Source organism: Prosopis cineraria, unplaced genomic scaffold (assembly GCF_029017545.1).
Source record: "Prosopis cineraria cultivar Desert tree isolate PC_DT_omini unplaced genomic scaffold, ASM2901754v1 PC13, whole genome shotgun sequence".
NCBI classification, from domain to species: Eukaryota; Viridiplantae; Streptophyta; class Magnoliopsida; order Fabales; family Fabaceae; genus Prosopis; species Prosopis cineraria.
The window spans coordinates 36,690,847-36,711,794 of NW_026555344.1; the positions used below are offsets into that span (position 1 = coordinate 36,690,847).

General features: G+C 32.2%; 3 protein-coding genes across 4 annotated transcripts; 2 read left to right on the top strand and 1 right to left on the bottom strand.

The window, feature by feature from the left end:
• Nucleotides 1–1,582: 1,582 nt before the first annotated feature.
• On the bottom strand, nt 1,583–3,956 carry LOC129290077 (uncharacterized). Its single transcript, XM_054926786.1, has 2 exons — nt 3,786–3,956; nt 1,583–2,251 (listed from the first exon to the last, which is right to left on the bottom strand). Exons 1-2 carry the CDS (start codon nt 3,954–3,956, stop codon nt 1,712–1,714), a joined length of 711 nt encoding a protein of 236 aa, XP_054782761.1. The 3' UTR covers nt 1,583–1,711.
• A 3,845-nt stretch (nt 3,957–7,801) lies between these two features.
• LOC129289785 (uncharacterized) lies at nt 7,802–12,148 on the top strand. The gene is made up of 5 exons (XM_054926541.1): nt 7,802–8,101; nt 8,774–9,707; nt 9,968–10,063; nt 10,177–10,313; nt 11,757–12,148. The coding sequence occupies exons 1-5, from the start codon at nt 7,857–7,859 to the stop codon at nt 11,932–11,934; spliced, it is 1,590 nt and encodes a 529-aa protein (XP_054782516.1). The 5' UTR covers nt 7,802–7,856; the 3' UTR covers nt 11,935–12,148.
• A 2,650-nt stretch (nt 12,149–14,798) lies between these two features.
• Nucleotides 14,799–20,141, top strand: LOC129291781 (vacuolar-sorting receptor 1-like). Of its 2 annotated transcripts, none has more exons than XM_054929308.1 (12): nt 14,799–15,256; nt 15,537–16,232; nt 16,731–16,819; nt 16,944–17,013; nt 17,095–17,178; nt 17,492–17,568; nt 17,671–17,752; nt 17,946–18,031; nt 18,575–18,641; nt 18,804–18,932; nt 19,031–19,137; nt 19,825–20,141. In XM_054929308.1, the coding sequence occupies exons 1-12, from the start codon at nt 14,959–14,961 to the stop codon at nt 19,918–19,920; spliced, it is 1,881 nt and encodes a 626-aa protein (XP_054785283.1). In that variant the 5' UTR covers nt 14,799–14,958; the 3' UTR covers nt 19,921–20,141. The 2 variants fall into 2 exon arrangements, with proteins under 2 accessions (XP_054785283.1, XP_054785284.1); XM_054929309.1 differs by having other exon boundaries at nt 17,949–18,031.
• The last annotated feature ends 807 nt before the right edge of the window (nt 20,142–20,948 follow it).

Here is a 20,948-nt window from a genome sequence, read left to right on the forward strand (position 1 = left end):
CTGCCGGGCCCATCCAACCGTGTGCATGGTCAGGCATTAAGTTGAATTTCATGCCTAAATGGGGTTTATGGTTGGACAATGAATTATTACCCTATTCATACAGAACTCTACTGATTACACTATAACAAAAAAAAAAAAAGTTTTTTTACAATTGTTAAAAAATACTTTTTACATTGATTCACAAAGTAATATTATTTTAGGAGATATAAAACATTGGTTATAATTAAAATTGATGTAGAAAGTGAATTTTTTATATCAATTCTAGCTACAACTCATGTAAAAAATGAATTTTTTATAATGGTTGTGGCCAAAACCGACAACTCATGTAAAAAAGGGTATTTAAAAAAAAACAGAGTTTTTTTGGTTGTAGGATTTACAACAAAAGAAAAAACACCCTTAAAATAAATAAATAAAATCAAAAGAGATAAAATTGATCAACAGCCATAACATAAGAAAGAAATATTTTATTTAGTCAAATACAAAACAATTCATGTCTAACTTTTATTTGTTCAAATCATAACAAAAGAATTGAAATGACAATTAAATAATATAAATAAAATTTTTGTATGCTAGAAAAACATAAAATTCCTTAGATGCAGATGCTTTATCATTCATATCAGGAACATATTACACCTAGTACAGGCACTCTTGAGTACGTTAAAAAACAAAAGAGTGCAGCTGGCTAAACTCACGACTTTGAGAAAACTATCATACTCTGATAAGGATTATTTCACCCAGTGCGCCTAAAAGAGTAATGAAATTCCAAGAACATATTTATCATTAAATTCCTACCGTTGGCATCAAATAACAAATTACAAGAGGAAGACAGCAAAATCCCAAAATTTAAGGCAGAAGGAATCTTTCGGAGAGAGTTACCATGCTAGAACCTAACTAATTCAACAATAAACTATGAACACAAAATACGCAGTGAGGGGAAAATAAACTGACCTTCACCACAGCCGAGCTTGACAGTCATAAAGCAAGTTTGAATATGGAGGAACTCAAGCAGAGTAGTTGAACTTTACATATACAGAGCATACAATAACAATATTATCTTTTTATTATCTATAATGCTCTTAAGAAGTGGCTAAACCATATTACAAGCAACAGAGTGAACTTTTAGAAATTACAAATTCATAACATGTTGTGGCTAAACCAGAGGAGGTGAACCCGTAAGAAGTGGCTGAAGTCGGCACGAGGTAGATGGAACCGAACAGTGGTGTAATAACAACAAGCATTTAGCTGAGCAATAGAGATGACGAAATGATTATTGGACAATCGCTATTCGATATTATCCATTAATGTGCTTAAAACATGTTTTCAAAAGATTTTTTTTCCATGTTTATTGATATGATTTTGAAAACAAATGATTGAAATAGATTTTTTTTTTTAATTTCTTGTTACCAAAACTTATATATAGCTTCCCAAAACTATTCCGAGAACGTAAAAGTAGAAACAGAATCATACAAGCACTTTCGCACTTTTACATCTATATTTTTACATAAGTATCACATTGGGAAAAGAGGTTATAATTCTATAATAAAATGATCTTTAATAAAAGAATCAATTACACGGCAGGAGATGTTGTAAATTCTATAAATAGATACAATGAATCAATACACACACACAGACATACACACTGATGTGTAACATAAAATTCACAAGAAGTTATGTTATTGGCAAGTGTAGCATCTAGTATCTAGTATTTATTCTATTTTGAAGTGATGCAATACTGCTTATGGGTATTTTTACAGGGAAATTTGGGGACAAAATCTTGCTGATGGAACACACAAATCAGAGCCAAAGAGGACAACGCGAGAGCAATAGGACCAAACATCCACAGCAACAAAGGCACACTAAAACACAAAACTCTGTTCGCAATAAGACCCAAAGCGAAGCCTCTCTCTAACACCGTCTCTGCGTGGTTTTCGGGCAAGAGATTGCCGGAGGCATTCATCAAGAAATTCGCGTCAATGAGAAACCCTATGGCCATGGAACTGCAGACGAAGCTAATCAGCACGCAGAAAGATGCGGAGGCGTACTTAAAGGCGTAGATTTTGTCTGATTTTGAGCCCAGCAGTGTGCCGGTGAAGAGCTGGTGGTGGTTGTGGCCGTGGCTGGCGGTGTAGGTGGCACTTGTCACGGCGGCAAAAGCGAAGTTGATGAGAACGGTTATGGTTGCTGTGAGGATCGTGGTCATAAGAGTGTTTCTCAGGCTTTGTACTACTAGCATTGCCTTCTCTTTACCTCCCTGCTCCAGCAAAACACAATCAGTGAGTGGAAATTCATGAATTCATATTTGCTGGTTTGTCTTCAAGCACAATCAGTGAGTGGAAATAAAGAGGTTGGTTTCGTATCTACATACATGGATCTAATCGAAATCTAGTTCACACACATTTTTCACCTATCACTTTCTGACTTCAATCATAAAATACTTCCTCCAGTTTTTATTATAAACTACTTTAATCATTTCATGCATTTAAAAAAAAAAATTTCATATTGTACTTTTTTGTTATCTTTAACTTTAAATAATAATATAACTATATTAAATATTTATACGTTAATCAAAAATAGATAAAATTAAAAAAATATAGTTAATTATTGTAAAGTATCTTATATTTTAAATTAAAAATTATTTTTAAAAAGTGTTTTATAAATAGAATCAAAAAGAGTATTGATTAATGAGAAATTGGGTTAGGACTTCTAGTTGGCCTTTTTAGCCCTTCTGTTATGCCATGCCTTCCCAACATCTTTTTTGAGTTATTGGCTATATTTTGATGTCTCAAAGTCCTATAATGATAGATTTTTGTATTTTGAGATAAGGATATTTTTATTCTTAAACTTAATATGAAAGGTCATAAATGTTTTTAAATTTAACTATGGGTCAATTTTGTCACTCAACATTCACTTTGTTATTACTCTAACGTTAAAAATACTTAACATTCATTAATTATTAGTAGGTTTCACTATTTTTTTAATAATATTTTTAGGTTAAAATATATATTACTCTTTTAAATTTTAAACCATGTATACATAACTTTTTTAACTTTTAAAATTTTACAATGAACCCTCTGAACTCTTATATTTATATAGACAACTCTATATGATTAATTTTATACACTAATTATCTACGCATAATTTTAAGTTTAAGAGAGTTATCTGTATATCAATCAAAGTTTGGGGATTTGAATGTACACAAAAATGAAGCTTAAGGTGTATATAATTAATGGCTTGGGGTTATTTGCAAAAACTTAAAAGTTCAAGGAGCTTTATTATTAATTTTTAAAGGTTAAAGAGGTTTTTTGTATATGATTCAAAGTTTAGAGAGTTGTGTATAATTTAACCTATTTTTTACCAAGTTAAGAGTTATTTTTATCTCTCTACTTTTATTCGAAGGGTTATTTTTGTCTTTTAACTCAAATATTTTATAATAAAAACTTGAAAAAAATATATAATGTGGGATTCACTAACAATGAAAAAATGACAAGGTAATGAGGAAGAGAATATTTAAAATTAAGGGATAGAATTGACCCTTAATTAAATTTAAAAATATTTTGATCTTTTGTGTAGAGTTTTAAGATAAAAATGACCCTTAACTTTTTTTTTTTTTTGTTGCCATTCTTCAATTATAAAAGTCACTTAAAGAAAAAAAAAAAAAAAGAAACAAATTCGAGAGGCAGGACACTAGCGAAAAACACATTAAACACCCAGGTTTAAAAAAAAATCTTTTAACAATCACATAGCTAAGATTTTGGATAGAACAAAATTGGGTTGAAGGGGAAGACCTGATTTAAGTGGAGAAACCAAGCGGATCTTCTTTGCCTCTTGATTCCATAAGCAGTTGTGGAGGGTTTGTTCTTGATGTAGTGACAGAGATAGCCATGGTACGCTGCTACAAGGAACACACTCACTGGGATCAAAACGACATCCAAATAATCACCTCCTTCCATTCCCATCCTTCTACACTTCTCATCTTTGAGGTTTCATTTGGTTCCTTCTTATAATGCCTTGCCTGTAAAACAAGTTCCAAATTGCTTGTTATAATATTGTTAGTGCTCTTCATATAGTGGAAATTCTACACTCTTCACTAGCTTTGTTGTGCAATTTGAGTCATATCAAAAATGGTGATAATATACTAAACGTCTGTGTATGACTGTCTTCAACTCTGCTTGCAATCTTACAGTTAATATTTTAATCTTCGCAATCTCAGTGACACTTCTTATGAAGATTAATAAATAAATGATGAGAGTTAAACAATCGATGCACTCAGTTGTTATTTTAAACTATGAAGAGATAATAACAACCATATGCATTGTGGTATGATTTCACATGTGCTTGGTGTCTTTTAATTTGCCAATAAAAAGCATAGTTAGGTCTCCCATTCTTTTGAAATTATAGAGGATAACTTTTAAAAATAATTAAGTACGGCTCCAAAAAATAACTAATTTTTACATAAGGAGTAGACTAAAAAATAGTAAAGATTATCTCCTTTAAAATATTTGAGGTAAATAGTAGGTCTCTCTTAATTAAATTATTACATAAACAAAAAATATGTGATTCAAACTCTCAATATTTATTTAAATGACAAGAGCTCACAAATAATTGAGATTCAAAGTAATATTCTTTCGGTGGGCATTGGCATTAAGAGACACTAAATGGTGGTGCTTAAGTCACTAGGCCTTAGATGAGAATAACTTTACTTTGGTTTCTTATAAATATGATTTTTTGTTTAATTGAGCCTTTTATAAAGTTTGGGTCATGTATTATACACATACTCTCTGGTTCATAATATAGGCATTTTCTAGAAGTCATGCTTGGTCTTAAATATTAGGTATGGAGTCATTCTTGTAGTTTTTTGGTTAAAATATATCCATGCTTCATTTTTTTTAAAAAAAAAGATCTATTAGAATTTCAATTATTACTATGACTGATGAGAGTATAATTAAAAAAATGTACAATTTTTTGAAAAATTAAAGTTTAAACTAATTGTTTTAGAATGGTAAAATATTTACCAAAATTTTATATAATAATAGGTGGGAGAAAGTATATATTACTAACAAACCAGACACAGAGTTCAATACATATATAGACACAGAACTGAAACAAAACCATGGAGCAGGCAAGAATGCTAACTAGAACAAGAATATTGTTATTGACGATCATAAGGAAAACATCCACCATGACAGTTGCACCAACCCAATTACCTAACTGAGTAATTATTCACAAATAACATATCTTTTAACCTCATCAATCATAAAGCTTTCATTTTGATTTTTCATTTACGAGTCCTTTTCATTTTTTTTCTTTTTAAATTTGGCCGCTTTCAAATAAAATTATTATCAACAATGATGTTTTATCAGTCTACTATAAATGATGATGGCAATAGTAATTAATGATATGTAGTGCATTTTTTAAAGACAAGTCCGGCAATGTAATGATAGTTTGGTAAAAAAATATGGATAGCAATTTCATTTGTGAAAGTTTAATTCAAAACTATCTTTGGATTGAAAAAAAAAATACTGGGGAGAACTATTCCCAATTTAACTCATCATTTGAATCTGGCAATATTCCTAAATGTTATTATCAATCAATATATAGGCATTATAAATGGGATTGAAGTAAATAATTAAAAGAAAACATAACTTTAGGTTATTACATTTTATTTACATTTTGCTTTTGGTCCTTGCACTTATTTTCAGTGTTCTATGTCTCTACATTTTTTTTTTTCATTGTTTCCACATTTTGTTTATGAAGGGATCTAAAATAATAAAAAATAAAAATACAAGGACTTAGAATATAAAAAAAAAGTGTAAGGTTCAATAATAAAATAAAAACAAAATGCAGAGGTTAAAAGTTATGTTTTCTTAATAATTAAACTTAAAAGTCACACACTCTTGCCTTCATGTTTGTAATTAGCCAAAAAAAATGAAGAGAACAAAATGTAGAAATCCAAATCTTACAAGAGAAATTAAATTAGAGATAGTTTTACGAAAAAAACGTTCTATCTATGTTCCTTAGGTTAAAAATTAGATGCATTCGTAGTGCATTGAAAGAAATTAGAAAAATAATATATAAAATGCATAACTCATGAATAATGGCATTTGTTAAAAAAATTATATTTTCTAAATAATAATTTTTTATAAAACAATCTAATTTTTTTTATTATTGTATCAAGTTTACTTATTGTCAAATCCTATTAAAATAACTCTCCCAATGTAATTTTTTTTCTATTCATAGGAAAACATCTTAGTTAAAAAGATTTGAATTCCTTGCATAAACACAATTTAACAGAATTATTTTTTTATAAACACAATTTATTTTATATGACCTATTGGGAAGAGTTGGTGAGAGAAACTGTTTCTGCAGTGAACATGAGAAAGGCTGGGTTGAATAACGAATCCAGTGAATGAAACTGAAAATGGGCTTAACCGCAAAAATGGAGCACAGATTCTTTATATTAGGGCCTCTGATTTTTGTAAAAATATAGGGGGATGGAATTTCAATCTTTTAAGTCATTATCTTCATTTTGATATGATCAAATGTATCTCTATTGTGCAACTTTCTAATCAACAGGACGATGAAGATATCTTTTTTTGGTGACCTTTCTCATATGGCAATTTCTCCATTAAATCTACCTATAGGGCTATGGAGTTACATAAGGAATAGCATCACTTTGATTTATAGACTAAGATTTAAAAATGACCTACATATAAAAAAATATTTTCTTTGAAAGGTTGCCTTAAATCATCTCCAACTCTATCTCATGCATGCAATTGGGAATACTACCCAATAATGTACCTATTTTTTTTGTTGTAACTCTTTCAACTCTTCAATGCATATTCTTCAGGACTGTGAGGAAGCTAAAGAGATTTGGAAAAAAGTTTAACACATTCTTCTCTCTTAATATGCAGAATTGGATTATCTAGAATGCAACGGTAGAAGTCGGAAGCTTAAAAATAAGAAGAACACCATGGCAAAAACTTCTTGCACAAACTTGCTAGAATATTGTGGACAGTGACATTGCCTTCTCTGACACCCAATAAATAAATAATGACTTGAAGCTCCTATCCAAAGCCCTTTGCTTGAACAAAAGAGATACTGCTAGTAAGGTTAAATGGATCCCTTCGTATTACGGATGGGTTAGACTCGATACTAACAGCCTAGTCAACATTAATGGAGTTACAGTTTGTGGAGGTATCGTCAGAGACAACAAAGAAAATTGGATCAAAAGATTTTTCAAATACCTTGAATATTAACCTAGCACTTTAGCTGAATTTATGGGAATCCTTGAAGGTCTTAATCCTTATTGGAATATGAAATTAACCAAAGTTAATGTTCACATTGACTCAATGGAAGCATTGTCACTTATTGTATGCTATGAAAGCCACCCCTTATCAGACGTTATCAAGAAGATTAAGGAGCTCACTATGAGAGGCTGGATTATTACCCTTGATCACGTCTGTAGAGAAACGAATATATATGCTGACCTCTTAGTCCATAGATCAATGCACGACATCTTTAATATTATGATTTTTGATGTTTACTTGATAGATTATATTAACCTCATAATTTTAGATATGATTAGAATATAATCCCTTTATACGGCTTTGTGGTGGCTTTGTAATAATTTAAAAAAAAAAAGGTGGAGTACGGATCAGAAGCTTAGAACGTCGCCGTTTTTGCAGTGGCCGGGTGTCTTTCATGTCGTTTTCAGCGCTGTGAGGAGGCATCAATTCGCTGAAGCGCCTTGGCCTTCCCATTTTACCCTTTTCAACTTCTTCCGAGACGCCTAGAAGAATCTGAAGAACATTAAATCTCGGCACAAAGAATAGCAATCAAGCAAGCTAGCTCAAGGGATGCTACGCAGTGGCATGAAGAAGAGCAAGAGAATTGAGTTCTTCCTCGAGTGCGTCATTTCTCTGTGCGTCATAATTCCGCTCGTGAATGCTTCAATCCACGAGTATGCGAACGAAGCTTTCATTCATAGGTCAAATGCTTTCTTCTTCCATGGCGGCAGCGAAGGACTTTACGCTTCTAAGATTCGCGATTCTTCTACTCCTGTTCCCCCAGACAAGCCTCTCAAGGGCAAGTCCTTTATTAGGTACTTCTCTTTTTTTAACTGGAATTTTGATCCTTTTCTAGGGATCCTTATTCCCTTGAATTGTTTGCCTAAATGCATTTCCTCTTCCAAGCCTTTGGTTTACACTCTTGATAATCGTTCCAAAGTCACTTTGTCGTTTCGCCTTTTTTTTTTTTTGTTTTGTTTTGTTTCTGCTGCATATTTTATATCGGTGTTATCGGAACGAGCTCTATTACCTTGGTTTTGTCTTCATTGCCTGGATTCTGAGTGCCCAGTAATGCAAAACGCCAAGCCTCCTAGGTTCTCAATTAGCCCTTTCTTGACTTACTTTGGATGGCCCTTTCTACCATATACGTGTAATAGAAACAGCAGGATTGCAACAATGGCCATGTAGCCTGGTGGCATGAAATGAAAGCTCCCAGTGGGTGGTTGTGAGTTTCATCCCGCTTGCAACCTGAGACCATACTTACTTTTGTTAGGACATAATTTTTTATCAAGCAGATACTTTTATGGCCTCGGACTTTTTCTCTGCTATGAGAAATTCTATACCTGATGTTAGCTGCGATAGGGTGATTATCAGATTTGGCTTATAATCGTAGATTTTGTCAATGAAAAAAATTAGCTGCCCGCTGAAACTGTTCATCTTAATTGGTTTAATTGAGGATGATTTCATTCTCACTTATAGAACTGCAGGTTTGACACCGTCACTTTTGTGAGGCCTAAGGAATATGCAAATAAGCATAATGAGATGCAGCAAAACACTGGCTTGGTGGAAGCCATAATACTTGAGGTAAAGGATAGAGAAAGAATTGGAGGTTCGTTTCTGAAGTCTGATTTGATATGCTGCACACCTACTCTTTCTAAAGAGGGACACTGCACTACTGGGGAAGTTATCATTCTGAAAAACCAAGAAAATTCTGAGTTTCCTAAACGGATTAAGACATTTTTCCAAGGAAATAATGAAGAAGTTAAAATGGAAACGCAAAGCATCCAAATAAATAGCACAGGGATGTACTACCTTTACTTTATGATTTGTGACCCTCAGCTTAAAGGGACAATTGTAAAAGGAAGGACTGTATGGAGGAATCCTGATGGTTATCTGCCAGGGAAGATGGCTCCTCTTATGACGTTCTATGGCTTTATGTCATTAGCATACCTCCTGCTTGGCCTTGTCTGGTTCCTGCGATTTGTTCAGTTTTGGAAGGATATCATTCAGCTGCACTACCACATTACAGCAGTAATTGCTCTTGGAATGTGCGAAATGGCTATATGGTACTTTGAATATGTCAATTTTAATTCTACTGGAACTAGGCCAATGGGAATCACTTTGTGGGCTGTGACATGTAGCTGTGTCAAAAAGACTCTTTCTCGCCTTCTTCTATTGGTTGTCTCAATGGGTTTTGGTGTGGTGAGGCCAACCCTTGGTGGTATCACTTCAAGGGTTCTTCTTCTTGGGCTGGTTTACTTTGTTGCATCAGAGGCTCTTGAGCTTGTTGAAAACCTGGGCAACATCAATGATTTTTCTGGGAAAACAAAGTTAGTTTTGGTCCTTCCTGTTGTTTTCCTAGACACCTGCTTTATTCTTTGGATTTTTTCATCCTTATCTAAAACATTGGAGAAACTTCAGGTAATTTGTTTTTTTCTGGATTTCAACCTTCTCATTGCTGCCTTAGCTCTCAGTTTGTTTGTTTAGTATGTCTATCCTTCTGTATTTGTGTGCTATTTTGATCGTGCCATAGTATGTCTGTTTTTATCTTCTTTTGCTGAGGCTAGTGGTTCTTCTTATTTTGTGTGCTTTTTATTATTCAAGCTTTCGTCTGTGAAATGTGCAGTACTATATTGAAGAATCAATTTTATTTAATCTTTGCTTTTAATTTTTGGATGCAGATAAGGAGAAACATGGCTAAACTGGAGCTTTATAGAAAATTTACTAATACTCTTGCGGTGTCTGTGCTGCTCTCTATTGCATGGATTGGATTTGAGGTAGTTTTGCTGGGGAAAAAAATTTATATTTTGCTATGGGATTTACTGCATTGGAGTACTTAAGGATTTTGCTTTGGTTTGTGAGTTATTGCTAACTAGGTTTTATTGACCAGCTATACTTTAATGCAACTGACCCTTTGAGTGAGTTGTGGCGAATTGCTTGGATTATTCCTGCTTTCTGGACGCTTCTTGCATATGCTCTGTTGGCGGTGATATGTATCCTTTGGGCTCCTTCTCGTAACCCTACTAGGTACCATCCTTTTCTATGAGCTTTATAGAGTTGGGTATTTTTGTTGAATTTGTATGACTGTATCATGAGTCCTCTCCTTTCAATTATGTTTTGCTTACTTGAAATAATAAATTAATTGACTTTTATGCAGTTTCGCAATCTAAATTCTAAATCATCCTGATGAACTACTTAAATGCGTATATCTTATTTCTATTTACTTTCAGATTCAATTACATTTACCTCTTCTGAAGTTTTGAAATCAATTCTTACACCTTCTCTGGTTTCAATTGAAAACCAAAACCTTCCCTAAAGTTTATAAACCCCACATTTAAACTCCGCATAGTTTTAACAATATTGCACAAACGCCCTTAAGTCTTTATAAGCATTAACTTGGCCTTTTGGTGATGCATTCTTGTTAATATGACGGAGGTTTCCATATAAACTGAAACTAGATGGTGGAGTGTAGGTTCTAAAAATCCCAGGGGAGGTGAACATAATTTTGCTCATCATTTTATTTGAGATTGTGTTTCAAAGTGGTTATTGGTGCCTTCAGGTATTCTTTGTTCATTGCAAAATTTGAGGATGTGTTTAGCTGGTTGAAGGTGTAATAGATGAAGGAGAAACTGAAAATGCATCTAGATATGAAGCTTGTTTTGATGCATTATGATTATAGCCCTTCTGATATCTTTCACTTTCACTTCTATCAAGCTGACCCAAAGTGAATGACAATATTACTGTTGTTGTTATATTAACTAGAGAAATGTCACCTGTGCTGACGCACAAGTAGCTTCAAATAGTTTTGAAATCACGTGTATTTCAAGAAGTAATAATGGCACGACAATGAATAAACAGTGGCGAAATATTTAGTTTTTATATAGATATTAGATCACTATCCTGTGCAGTAATGCATGGGTTCCCAAAAAAAATTAAAAGCAAAATTATATCTGCCTTTTTCATTAGATGTAAAAGAGAAGATAATTTAGTTTATATGTTTTTATTGCATAGAAATGGATGAGTGCTATTTTTATTTGGCATAAAGGGTGTCTTGAATTACATGGGATGTGCTCTGCTAAGGTGGTGTTAAAGTTAATTGAGAAGAGTTTAATTTTTCAAGTTGAATCGTTTATATTCATGTATTTCTGTATTAAGAGAAATACTGACTAGAAAAAAATGTGATTGTGCAATGAGTCTGTTGGAAGCATTAGATATTCATGCATTAGTCAAGGACTAGTATACATCAAGGGTCACTTGTCTTGTGCTAGAGGAGGGAGGCTTATTCAACATCTCATCTTTATACCAATCCCATATGTATAAAATATATATTTCCATTTTTATATCTCCTCTTGTACTATCTGCATATACTTTTTCTTTATCTATAATTGACGGTTCTGTAGGTTTGCATGTTTCTTGTATTGGTATTTCTGCTCTGGCATGTACCTGACAAATGAATACCTTGATTCCTAGGTATGCCTACTTAGAGGGAACAGGAGATGACTTTGATGAGGAGGGTATCTCTCTGACAAGTGGCGTAATGAAGATGAGCGGCGACGTGGCTGCTAAGCTGGACCGGAAAGAAAGAAAAGGGTCTAGTGCCACAGATCTTACATATGTGGAAGATATTGAGGAAGATAAGCGTGAGTAATATTGTTTAACCCCGCCTGTATAGCAATGGACATGGATTGGATTCCGTATGACTTCTTTTCTTTCAGGAGGCCCTTTGGTGTGTTCATAAGCATGTGTGGTTTATATGTAAGACAGAACAGACCATTTGGCAAATGGAAATTAGGCTAAAATTGTTCAAATGTAAAAGTGGTTCTTACCAACGTAAATGGATATAGAACAAGACTTTAGCACAAGCGCATGGTGTGACCAGATTCAGATCACAGTCATTCTTTCATTTTCATTCAATTGCCTTAATTAACCTTGCCAACATTCTTCGAACCTGAATCTTCTCAATCGAATCATCTGCTGAATTAGAGGGGTTCCCATGGAACTTAAGTTATACCATTCACGTACTCCCTCTTCGTCTTATTTATATGGTCATGTTAACTACTTTCATAAAATTAAGGAGATTGATTAAAATTAGATAATGTCAATATTTTTTTTTTTTTTTTTACAAATTTTCAATGTTATACCTATATCAAACTAAAGTTATTAAGCTGAGAGTGGAGGAGATAACTGGTAAGGGCGTTTTTGTGAATGTTTCATTAGTGTTTGACTAAATTTTATAAGTGATCTTATTTTTAGGAAAATTTACAGATACTTATAATTTTCTTCAACTTTTTTTTTAAATGGTAAAAGTTTTCTTTATTTTTGTTTTAATCAAATTGTTATGGTTTAATTCATTTGGTGTGTTAATTTCTGAAAGTTAAGATTATTAATAAATTGTTAATGAATGATTAAGTTAAAAAAATTAATTTAACATTTTTGGCCAAAAAATAAAATAAAATTTAATTTAATACAATGTTTACATTTTTATTGTGTTTTTTTTAATCAAAATTCTTTATCTATAAAAATTATTTAGAAAACATAATTATATAAATGAGTATAAAAATTATATAAGTGATTATAAAGTTATTTAATCTTTTAGTGAAAATATGTAAGTTTTTAATTTCATTTTTAAAAAAATTCAAGAATGTTAACATTCAGAAATTAACAAATATAATAGATCAAATTACAAATATTCAATTGAAATAAAATAAATTATAAGAATTTAAATTAAAAAAACTATACGAAAGTACAAATTAGTTTTTCCTCTTGTATCAAATGCCAACAAGTAGAGTCTTACAAATTACTCTCTTCAAGCCCAATTATATGGTGCTTTTTATAAGAAAAATTTTGGTCTTTAATCTAAAGTACTTGATAGGATATTAATCATATTTTTATAATATTATCTCTATTTAAACTCATTAATTATAAAAGAAAATATAAAGTAAATTTAAATTTTTTTCTATTTAAATAAGGATTAAATTAGAAGTTTACTATTATTTTCATCCCAACTTATAAGATATTTTTGAGAAGATTTTACATCTCAAAATTATAATATATTTTAACAAAAATATCGTTTCATTAATGAATTTTTTTTCAATAATACACTTTCTGTTATATTCTCTCACTTTAATATTTTTAATAAATAAAATATTAAATGGAGAGTATTTTTAAAAATTTATATTTTTATTTTAAAAAATAATATTGTAAAGTGTGTTTATGAGCTTTCTTAGTATAGGATTTGACCGACCTTTGTTGATAATGTAAAAATTAGCCTTAGGTCCCCAATATTTTAGTTGTTATTGATTGTATACATAATTTTTTAAAATTTTTTTATAATTTAAAATGAAGGAGGCATTATATCTTCAAACAAAGTTAATAACTTAATTTTGAGTAAAGTGATGGGAGGAACATTTATTGGTTCATTAAAAATTGCCCGAATCCGTACTTGTTGGTTTTAATTGTACAATTGAGGATGATACTCTCCCCAATCCTATTCATAAGATAAAAAAAGAAATTTTTTAAATTTTATTTATAAATTACCTCAATAAATTTTTATCACAAATTTTTTTATTTAACTTTCATTAAATGTTGGATAGAATCTATCTGTAATTTTAATTTACGTTGCATGGCAGTAATTTGGTCTCAGTCAGTATCGCTGAATAATGACAATGAAATGATTGTCATCTTTCCAGGGGGGCTCCCACGGAATCCAAACCCTTGAAAAACTTTGGTAATAATTTTGTCAAATTCTGAGTTCTGACTTTCATTTGTCGAATTCTGAAAATCTTCGTTTAGAATGTCTGTCTCATGAAAACGATGTAATTTCTGTAAATTACATGATTAAAATGAAGCCAAGAAACTTAGGATTATATGGATGGAATTAAAAGCCATATGATTAAAAGACCAGGGGTCTCTCTCTTTCTTTTCCTCCCTTTTCCTCCACTTCTCCCATCTCCATCATTTAATTTTTTTTATTAAATAATTTTTTTAAATAAAAAAATTAATAAATGGTGAAAATGAGAAAAGTGAAGACAATGAAAGAAAAGGAAGTGAAGAGAGTCAACTTCCATGATTAAAATGCAGTGAACTGACACTTCTGAATTTGAAAGTCAACGCCCCATTATGTTTCTTCTCTAATTTATTCCAATTGAAAATTTTCATTAACCAATATTCCATATTTTTAAAATAAATAGATAATATTAAAACATATAATAATAAAGATGATTAGTGAAAAGTGTCTGAAAATGTAACAGCTTTGATAATTTCAGAACAAAACTCGTAAAAAAGAGCAGTAGTCGGTGTACGTATACAAGTAGTTCACCGCATGGCGCATCGCATGCAAATATATACACATGCACGATCATCTTCTATTAATGGCCAATGAATCATCGATTCCGTTTTCTTCGTCAAATTTCACGTCGATATCGTCAAAAAAACTAACACTCCTACTTGCTTTGTCCATTTCTTTCGACGCTTGGTTAATTTCTTGCACTCTCAAACCTTTCCGCTGCACAGAACCCATTTTCGTTTTGGGCTCAATCGAACTAGACTTGGATGAAACTGTTGCTTGATGCGATTTAATTTGCATGATAGGTCTGTTGGGTTTTGTCTGATTTATTATTAGGATTTCGGATTTTTCGTTTCGGAGATAATAGGTTTTTATTAGGAGGAAAATATGGTAGAGAAGGTAAAGATTATAAGTTTTGTGTTTAGCGTTTGGATTTTGCTTTGGGGGTGTTGTGAGGGAAGGTTTGTGGTGGAGAAGAACAATATAAGAATCACGAGTCCGAATTCGTTAAAAGGAACGTATCAATGTGCGATTGGGAATTTTGGGGTTCCAAAGTATGGAGGAACCATGATTGGCTCTGTGGTATACCCCACAGAGAATCAGAAGGCTTGCAGAATTTTCGATAATGCTCCTTTTAAGTCCAGGCCTGGAAGTTTTCCCACCTTTCTTCTCATAGATCGTGGAGGTTAGCTTTCCTTCTCATTCTCTCTCTTGTTCATCCTTTAATCTCATCATTCGTTATGTTTATAAGCCCTTATAGAATCTCTACAATATTCATCCACGTGTTCTCTTTCTTATGCATGGGCCAAACAGTAGAATATTCGATGTTTGATTATATGTATTCAGTATCTTTCAAGGAATTAAAACAAAACAAAACATGAACAAGTTAGTTAATATTGAGAAGTCATCTCTGGAGGAAGGAAGTGAAGTTTATGCCTATGATCACTCTTCTTTACCATTGTTAGATTGCTTCTTCACTTTAAAAGCGTGGAATGCACAGAAGGGAGGAGCGGCAGCTGTTCTGGTTGTGGATAACAGGATGGAGCCACTAATAACGATGGACACCCCAGAAGAAGGAGCGAATTCAAATGATGATTATGTGGAGAACATTAACATTCCTTCTGCTCTTATCAGAAAAACTCTAGGGGATAGCATCAAGAAAGCCCTCTTGAAAGGAGACATGGTTAAAGTAAACCTTGACTGGAGAGAGGCTCTTCCACATCCTGATGATAGGGTTGAGTATGAGTTTTGGACTAACAGCAACGATGAGTGTGGGCCAAAGTGTGACATGCAAATCAGTTTTGTGAAAAACTTCAGAGGAGCAGCTCAGCTGCTTGAGAGGAAAGGGTTCACACAATTCACCCCTCACTACATTACTTGGTATTGCCCTGAAGCATTCATAAACAGCAAGCAATGCAAGTCTGAGTGCATAAACCATGGGAGGTACTGTGCTCCAGATCCTGAACTTGACTTCAGTAGAGGGTATGAAGGCAAGGATGTTGTTATGCAGAACTTGCGCCAGGCTTGCTTCTTTAGAGTGGCAAATGAAAGCGGAAAGCCTTGGCAGTGGTGGGATTACGTCACCGACTTCTCAATCCGTTGCCCCATGAGAGAGGACAAGTACACTGAAGAATGCTCTGATCAAGTCATTAAATCTCTAGGTAGGTTGGACACTTGATTTCTTTTTGCATTAATTTTAGTTTATATATGTATGTGTTATGTATGTATACTTGCATTTTTCTTTGTTGTTTTGAATGTCTAGCAAATATACATGAATTAATCAGTTTTAGTTTACTTGTGGTTGAGTTTCATAGATATTCATTATCAAATTCTTTAATACTCTGCAGATATTTTCAAGAACTAAAAACTATGTCCAAGACCAGTTTAAGGAATGCGTTCGAATGTCATCATTTTAATGAAAACTCGTTAGTAAATAACTATTATAATCTACACTTTATTTGTGTCATTTAAGATCCCTAGAATTCACTTCTCTTCAAATGCTGAATCTTTGTCACTATGTGAAAGAACAAAACCTATTGTCAAATCTCAACGTAAATAAGAATTATATACCTGGCTGTCCTGTTATTTTCTCTTGACATAAATTCAAGCAACATTATGCTAAGTTGAGAAATAACCAAACACTATTTTTCACTTAACAGGTGTTGATCTGAATAAAATTAAAGATTGTATAGGAGATCCCCTTGCAGATGCTGAAAACCCTATTCTCAAAGCTGAACAGGATGCACAGGTTGGTTTTATAAGCTGTAAACTATTTTTCCTTTTTTTTCTTTTGCTGCACTTGTTTTCGAACTGGGTCATACAGTTTATTTTGTTGGTATCATGTCACATTCTGTTCCACTTTTTGGCTTCAGATTGGGAGGGGTCCTCGTGGTGATGTTACTATACTGCCTACTCTTGTTATAAACAACAGACAGTATAGAGGTTTGAGGAAGCTCTTCTAGATATCTTGATGGCTATATAGTTATATTCTACTTTATAACATTTGTTTTCTACTGATTTTAGGTAAGTTGGAAAAGGCAGCAGTTCTCAAGGCAATCTGTGCAGGTTTCCAAGAGACCACTGAGCCATCAATATGTTTAACTCCAGGTCCTTATTCCATTTCTTTCTCGTTCTCTTTACTCTAAGGAAATCATTAGTCTCACAGGCATCCCTAGGCTCACGTGGTAATGGATTATGTGTATTGGCTATTTGGTACTTCCTGATGCTTCCTCATGTTATTTTAGCATGAAGGATTTTCTTCTTTAAAGCCAGCAAATCAGAAGGGAAAATTTCTGACATCCATCTCTTTAAAAAAAAAATGCATTTTATTTTTGTGGAGGCAAATATTTTGTTCGTAAAATTATCCCATTGAAATCGAACCTTGTTAAAAGCTTATGATTTTACTGATTTTTCTTTGAAGATATGGAAACAAACGAGTGTTTGGAAAACAATGGTGGTTGCTGGCAGGACCCATCTACCAACATTACTGCGTGCAGGGTATTTATTTAAGTGTTCATCACATTTTTGAGAAAAGATTTATCATCATTACTTCGTTTATTTCTCATGGGATCTGGTTCTTCTTGCTTTTTTTTACTACAGGATACATTCAGAGGACGAGTGTGTGAATGCCCTATTGTTCAAAATGTGAAGTTTGTAGGTGACGGATATACCCACTGTGAAGGTAAATAATTTTGACTCGTACGGAGTATAAAACAGTCAGACACGTTTGTACTGTCTTTTTCCCTGCAACCAAGTGCTGATTCATTTTCTTTTCAGGTGAAAGCTACAAGTGGTTGTTCTGACTTTTATGTCTTTCATTTTTAAAGACTGCATTTGTCACTTAATTCTTGTGAGTAATAGCTTGTTGAATCTAGCAGCTTCAGGAGCATTGCGATGTGAAATCAACAATGGAGGTTGTTGGAAGGGAACACAAAGTGTCAGGACTTACTCAGCTTGTATTGTGAGTATTTCTCTATGCACCAATCTGTACAGCTTATGCTAGCTTTTGTTCTTTCTTGCTTTCATTTTTCTCTTTTTGGTTTGGGACAAGGGCTGGAGAGTGAGGATGATAGAAAATAATTAGATGAAATTCATGATCAAAGATAAAAAGACTGAGACAAGTATGAATGTATTCAGGAAAAACATAACTTAAGTCCCTGTATTTTATTCAAGTTTTGTTATAAGTCTCTGCACTTTTTTGAATATTCTAGATCTTTATATTTTTGTTTTTTGGTGTTCTAGATCCCTCCATAAACTGTTATAAGGACCTAAAACACCGGAAAATAGTGCGGGAACCTATAGCAAAACTTGAATAAGATGCAAAGATCCAAAATTTTGTTTTCCATATTTATAAACAATGCTTAGATATGAGCATATCAGATATGCTTTTCAAGAGAATCCATTTACACTTTAATTTACACGTTCACATTCATATAATTCGATCGAGTCTAGTTGAGAACTTCTCTGCATGATACGTTGGTTCCCTGTTTAACTGACGGAGCAGGATGACCGTACAAAAGGTTGCAAATGTCCACCTGGGTTCAGGGGTGATGGAGTCCGGTCCTGTGAAGGTAATGGCATAAAGTTACAAGTTGAGCTGCACTATTCACAGCTTGTTAATAGCGCAGCTCCTTTTAACTTTTATGAATTATAGATCATAGATATTGAGCTTTGTCTATTGCATAGAGTATTAATAATGATATTTTTGTGGGACTCGTGTTGCAATGTTACAGATATAGATGAGTGTGAAGAGAAGATGGCTTGCCAGTGCCCAGAGTGCAAATGCAAGAATACCTGGGGAAGTTACGACTGTAGCTGCAGTGATGAGTTGTTCTACATACGAGAAAATGATATGTGTATTGGTGAGCCCTGAGATTTTTATGTTTCTATCAGCGTGCATGATAATTGCTGAAGTTTCTGTACAAATCATTGCCATTTTCTTAATGTGATGTAAATTCAGGCAAGTATGCTAGTTCAGGAGGCAATGGGGGATTTATTTGGCTGATTATGTTCATATTGGTTGCTGCTGTTGCTGGGGGATATGCATTTTACAAGTACAGAATACAGGTATTGTTCTTCTTGGGATAATGAGACTTTCAATCTTTTAAATTTGTTTCAATTCTCGACTTGGTTTTTCGAGTTTATTTTTTTTTATCAATTTAGTTCCTTGCATTTTCTTAATATATTATGTTAATCCTTTAAGTTTTAAAACACAAATTAACTCTTAAATTAATCTAATATATAAAGTGTGTTAATGACTTGGCACATATATGTAGCTAAATAAGAATAAATTAGCTAGAAAATCGATATTTTTTTTTCTTAATATAGTCTCTTACTCTATGCTTTGTTCTTTTTTATAAAAAATTTTTAATATACTTTTTTTGTACATAAATAATTATACTTTTTTCAGTAATCTATATGGTTGTAATTGATATTTCATTATCTATGTCAGCAAATTTTAACAATATTGCCTTCTCTTCAAATAATAAGTATCAAATCGATAATCAAAATAAACTTAAGAGACCAATTGATAAAAATTAAACTTAATAGACAAAATCAATAAAAGAGGCAAACTTAAAAGAACTAAAAATTTCATTACCCATCTTCTTCAATTTGATGGAACAACTTCACGAGGTAGATGCTAATATGTGGATCCCACAGTGAATGGTTAGCAGATTTTACTTGAATTCATTTTGAGCATTGACATCCTAAAATTGTTTTGTTTTGTTTTTTTTTTTAATGAAATATTTGCAGAGATATATGGATTCAGAAATAAGGGCAATTATGGCACAATACATGCCCTTGGATAATCAACCAGAAGTCCATAATCAAGCTCATAATGCAATCTAAGATTTTAGTGGACATCTTTTTGCTACGAGACCAACATATCCCCTGAAATCCTCTGCAGTTGTTTATTTAGTTAGTAGGGGGAGGGAGAGAGAGAGATCAAGATGATTTCTTGTCACGCATATAAATGAGGCAATTTGGTATCATGCTTCCCTTTTCCTTGACAATTTATATCAATTTAGGTGTTTGTAATATGATCTTCTAATAATGCATTAAGTTATCTTTTATATATAGCATTGATCGTCCTAACTGTGAAATTTACGATTATGTTACTTTTTTTTTCATTAACTACATACTTATATTTCCTAGAACAAGATAAGTCATATGAAAAAAATATAATTATTGAATAAATAAAAATACTCGAGTTTCATTATTAAATATTTAATTTTATTAGAGCAAGACCCGTCATAACTTGATTTCAACTAAACAAAAAATCTTTAAATTAGTATCATGGAAAGATTGACTTGAGGTTGTATCACATGGGAAATGTATACTTAACATGGAAGTCAAGGTTTAAAAAATGGTTTTTACTTTTATCATTGTGCAATTTAGTGAGCTATTATCAAGGCATACAAAAATAGAGGAAAAATTATAGTATAGATCTTGTGTAGTAGACTTATTAATAAGTAAATCTCACAAAATTAAAAAATCACAGCCATTCTTAAAACTTGAGTGTAATTTAAAATTAAACTACAAAAAGCAATAATACTTTTATTAAACATACATTACATCAATCAAATAATTAATTTATAACAATTTCATCATCAATTTACAATTACAATTTTAACCTTTTATAACTATAAATTTACATATCTAATAGTTAAAAATCATGTTACTAACAATGTTTAATATTAATTGTTTGCAATTACTTCATTAATAATTTACAATTATAAATTTAATTTTTTACAACTATAAATTTACATATTTAATAATTAAATTAATTGATTTAATTATTAAATATATTGTAAATTACTGATGAAATAATTATAAACTATTTAACTGATATAATATATACATATTTAGTAAAGACA

Excerpts from the sequence above, each read along its gene's own strand:
- LOC129290077 (XM_054926786.1), bottom strand. The coding sequence starts at position 3,956 with ATGGGAATGGAAGGAGGTGATTATTTGGATGTCGTTTTGATCCCAGTG. Across the intron at positions 2,252-3,785 it reads GGTTTCTCCACTTAAATCAG|GGAGGTAAAGAGAAGGCAAT; the intron begins GTCTTCCCCTTC and ends TTGCTGGAGCAG.
- LOC129289785 (XM_054926541.1), top strand. The coding sequence starts at position 7,857 with ATGCTACGCAGTGGCATGAAGAAGAGCAAGAGAATTGAGTTCTTCCTC. Across the intron at positions 9,708-9,967 it reads AAACATTGGAGAAACTTCAG|ATAAGGAGAAACATGGCTAA; the intron begins GTAATTTGTTTT and ends TTTTGGATGCAG. Across the intron at positions 10,314-11,756 it reads CCTTCTCGTAACCCTACTAG|GTATGCCTACTTAGAGGGAA; the intron begins GTACCATCCTTT and ends CTTGATTCCTAG.
- LOC129291781 (XM_054929308.1), top strand. The coding sequence starts at position 14,959 with ATGGTAGAGAAGGTAAAGATTATAAGTTTTGTGTTTAGCGTTTGGATT. Across the intron at positions 16,820-16,943 it reads AAGCTGAACAGGATGCACAG|ATTGGGAGGGGTCCTCGTGG; the intron begins GTTGGTTTTATA and ends TTTTGGCTTCAG. Across the intron at positions 17,753-17,945 it reads CGGATATACCCACTGTGAAG|CAGCTTCAGGAGCATTGCGA; the intron begins GTAAATAATTTT and ends TGTTGAATCTAG.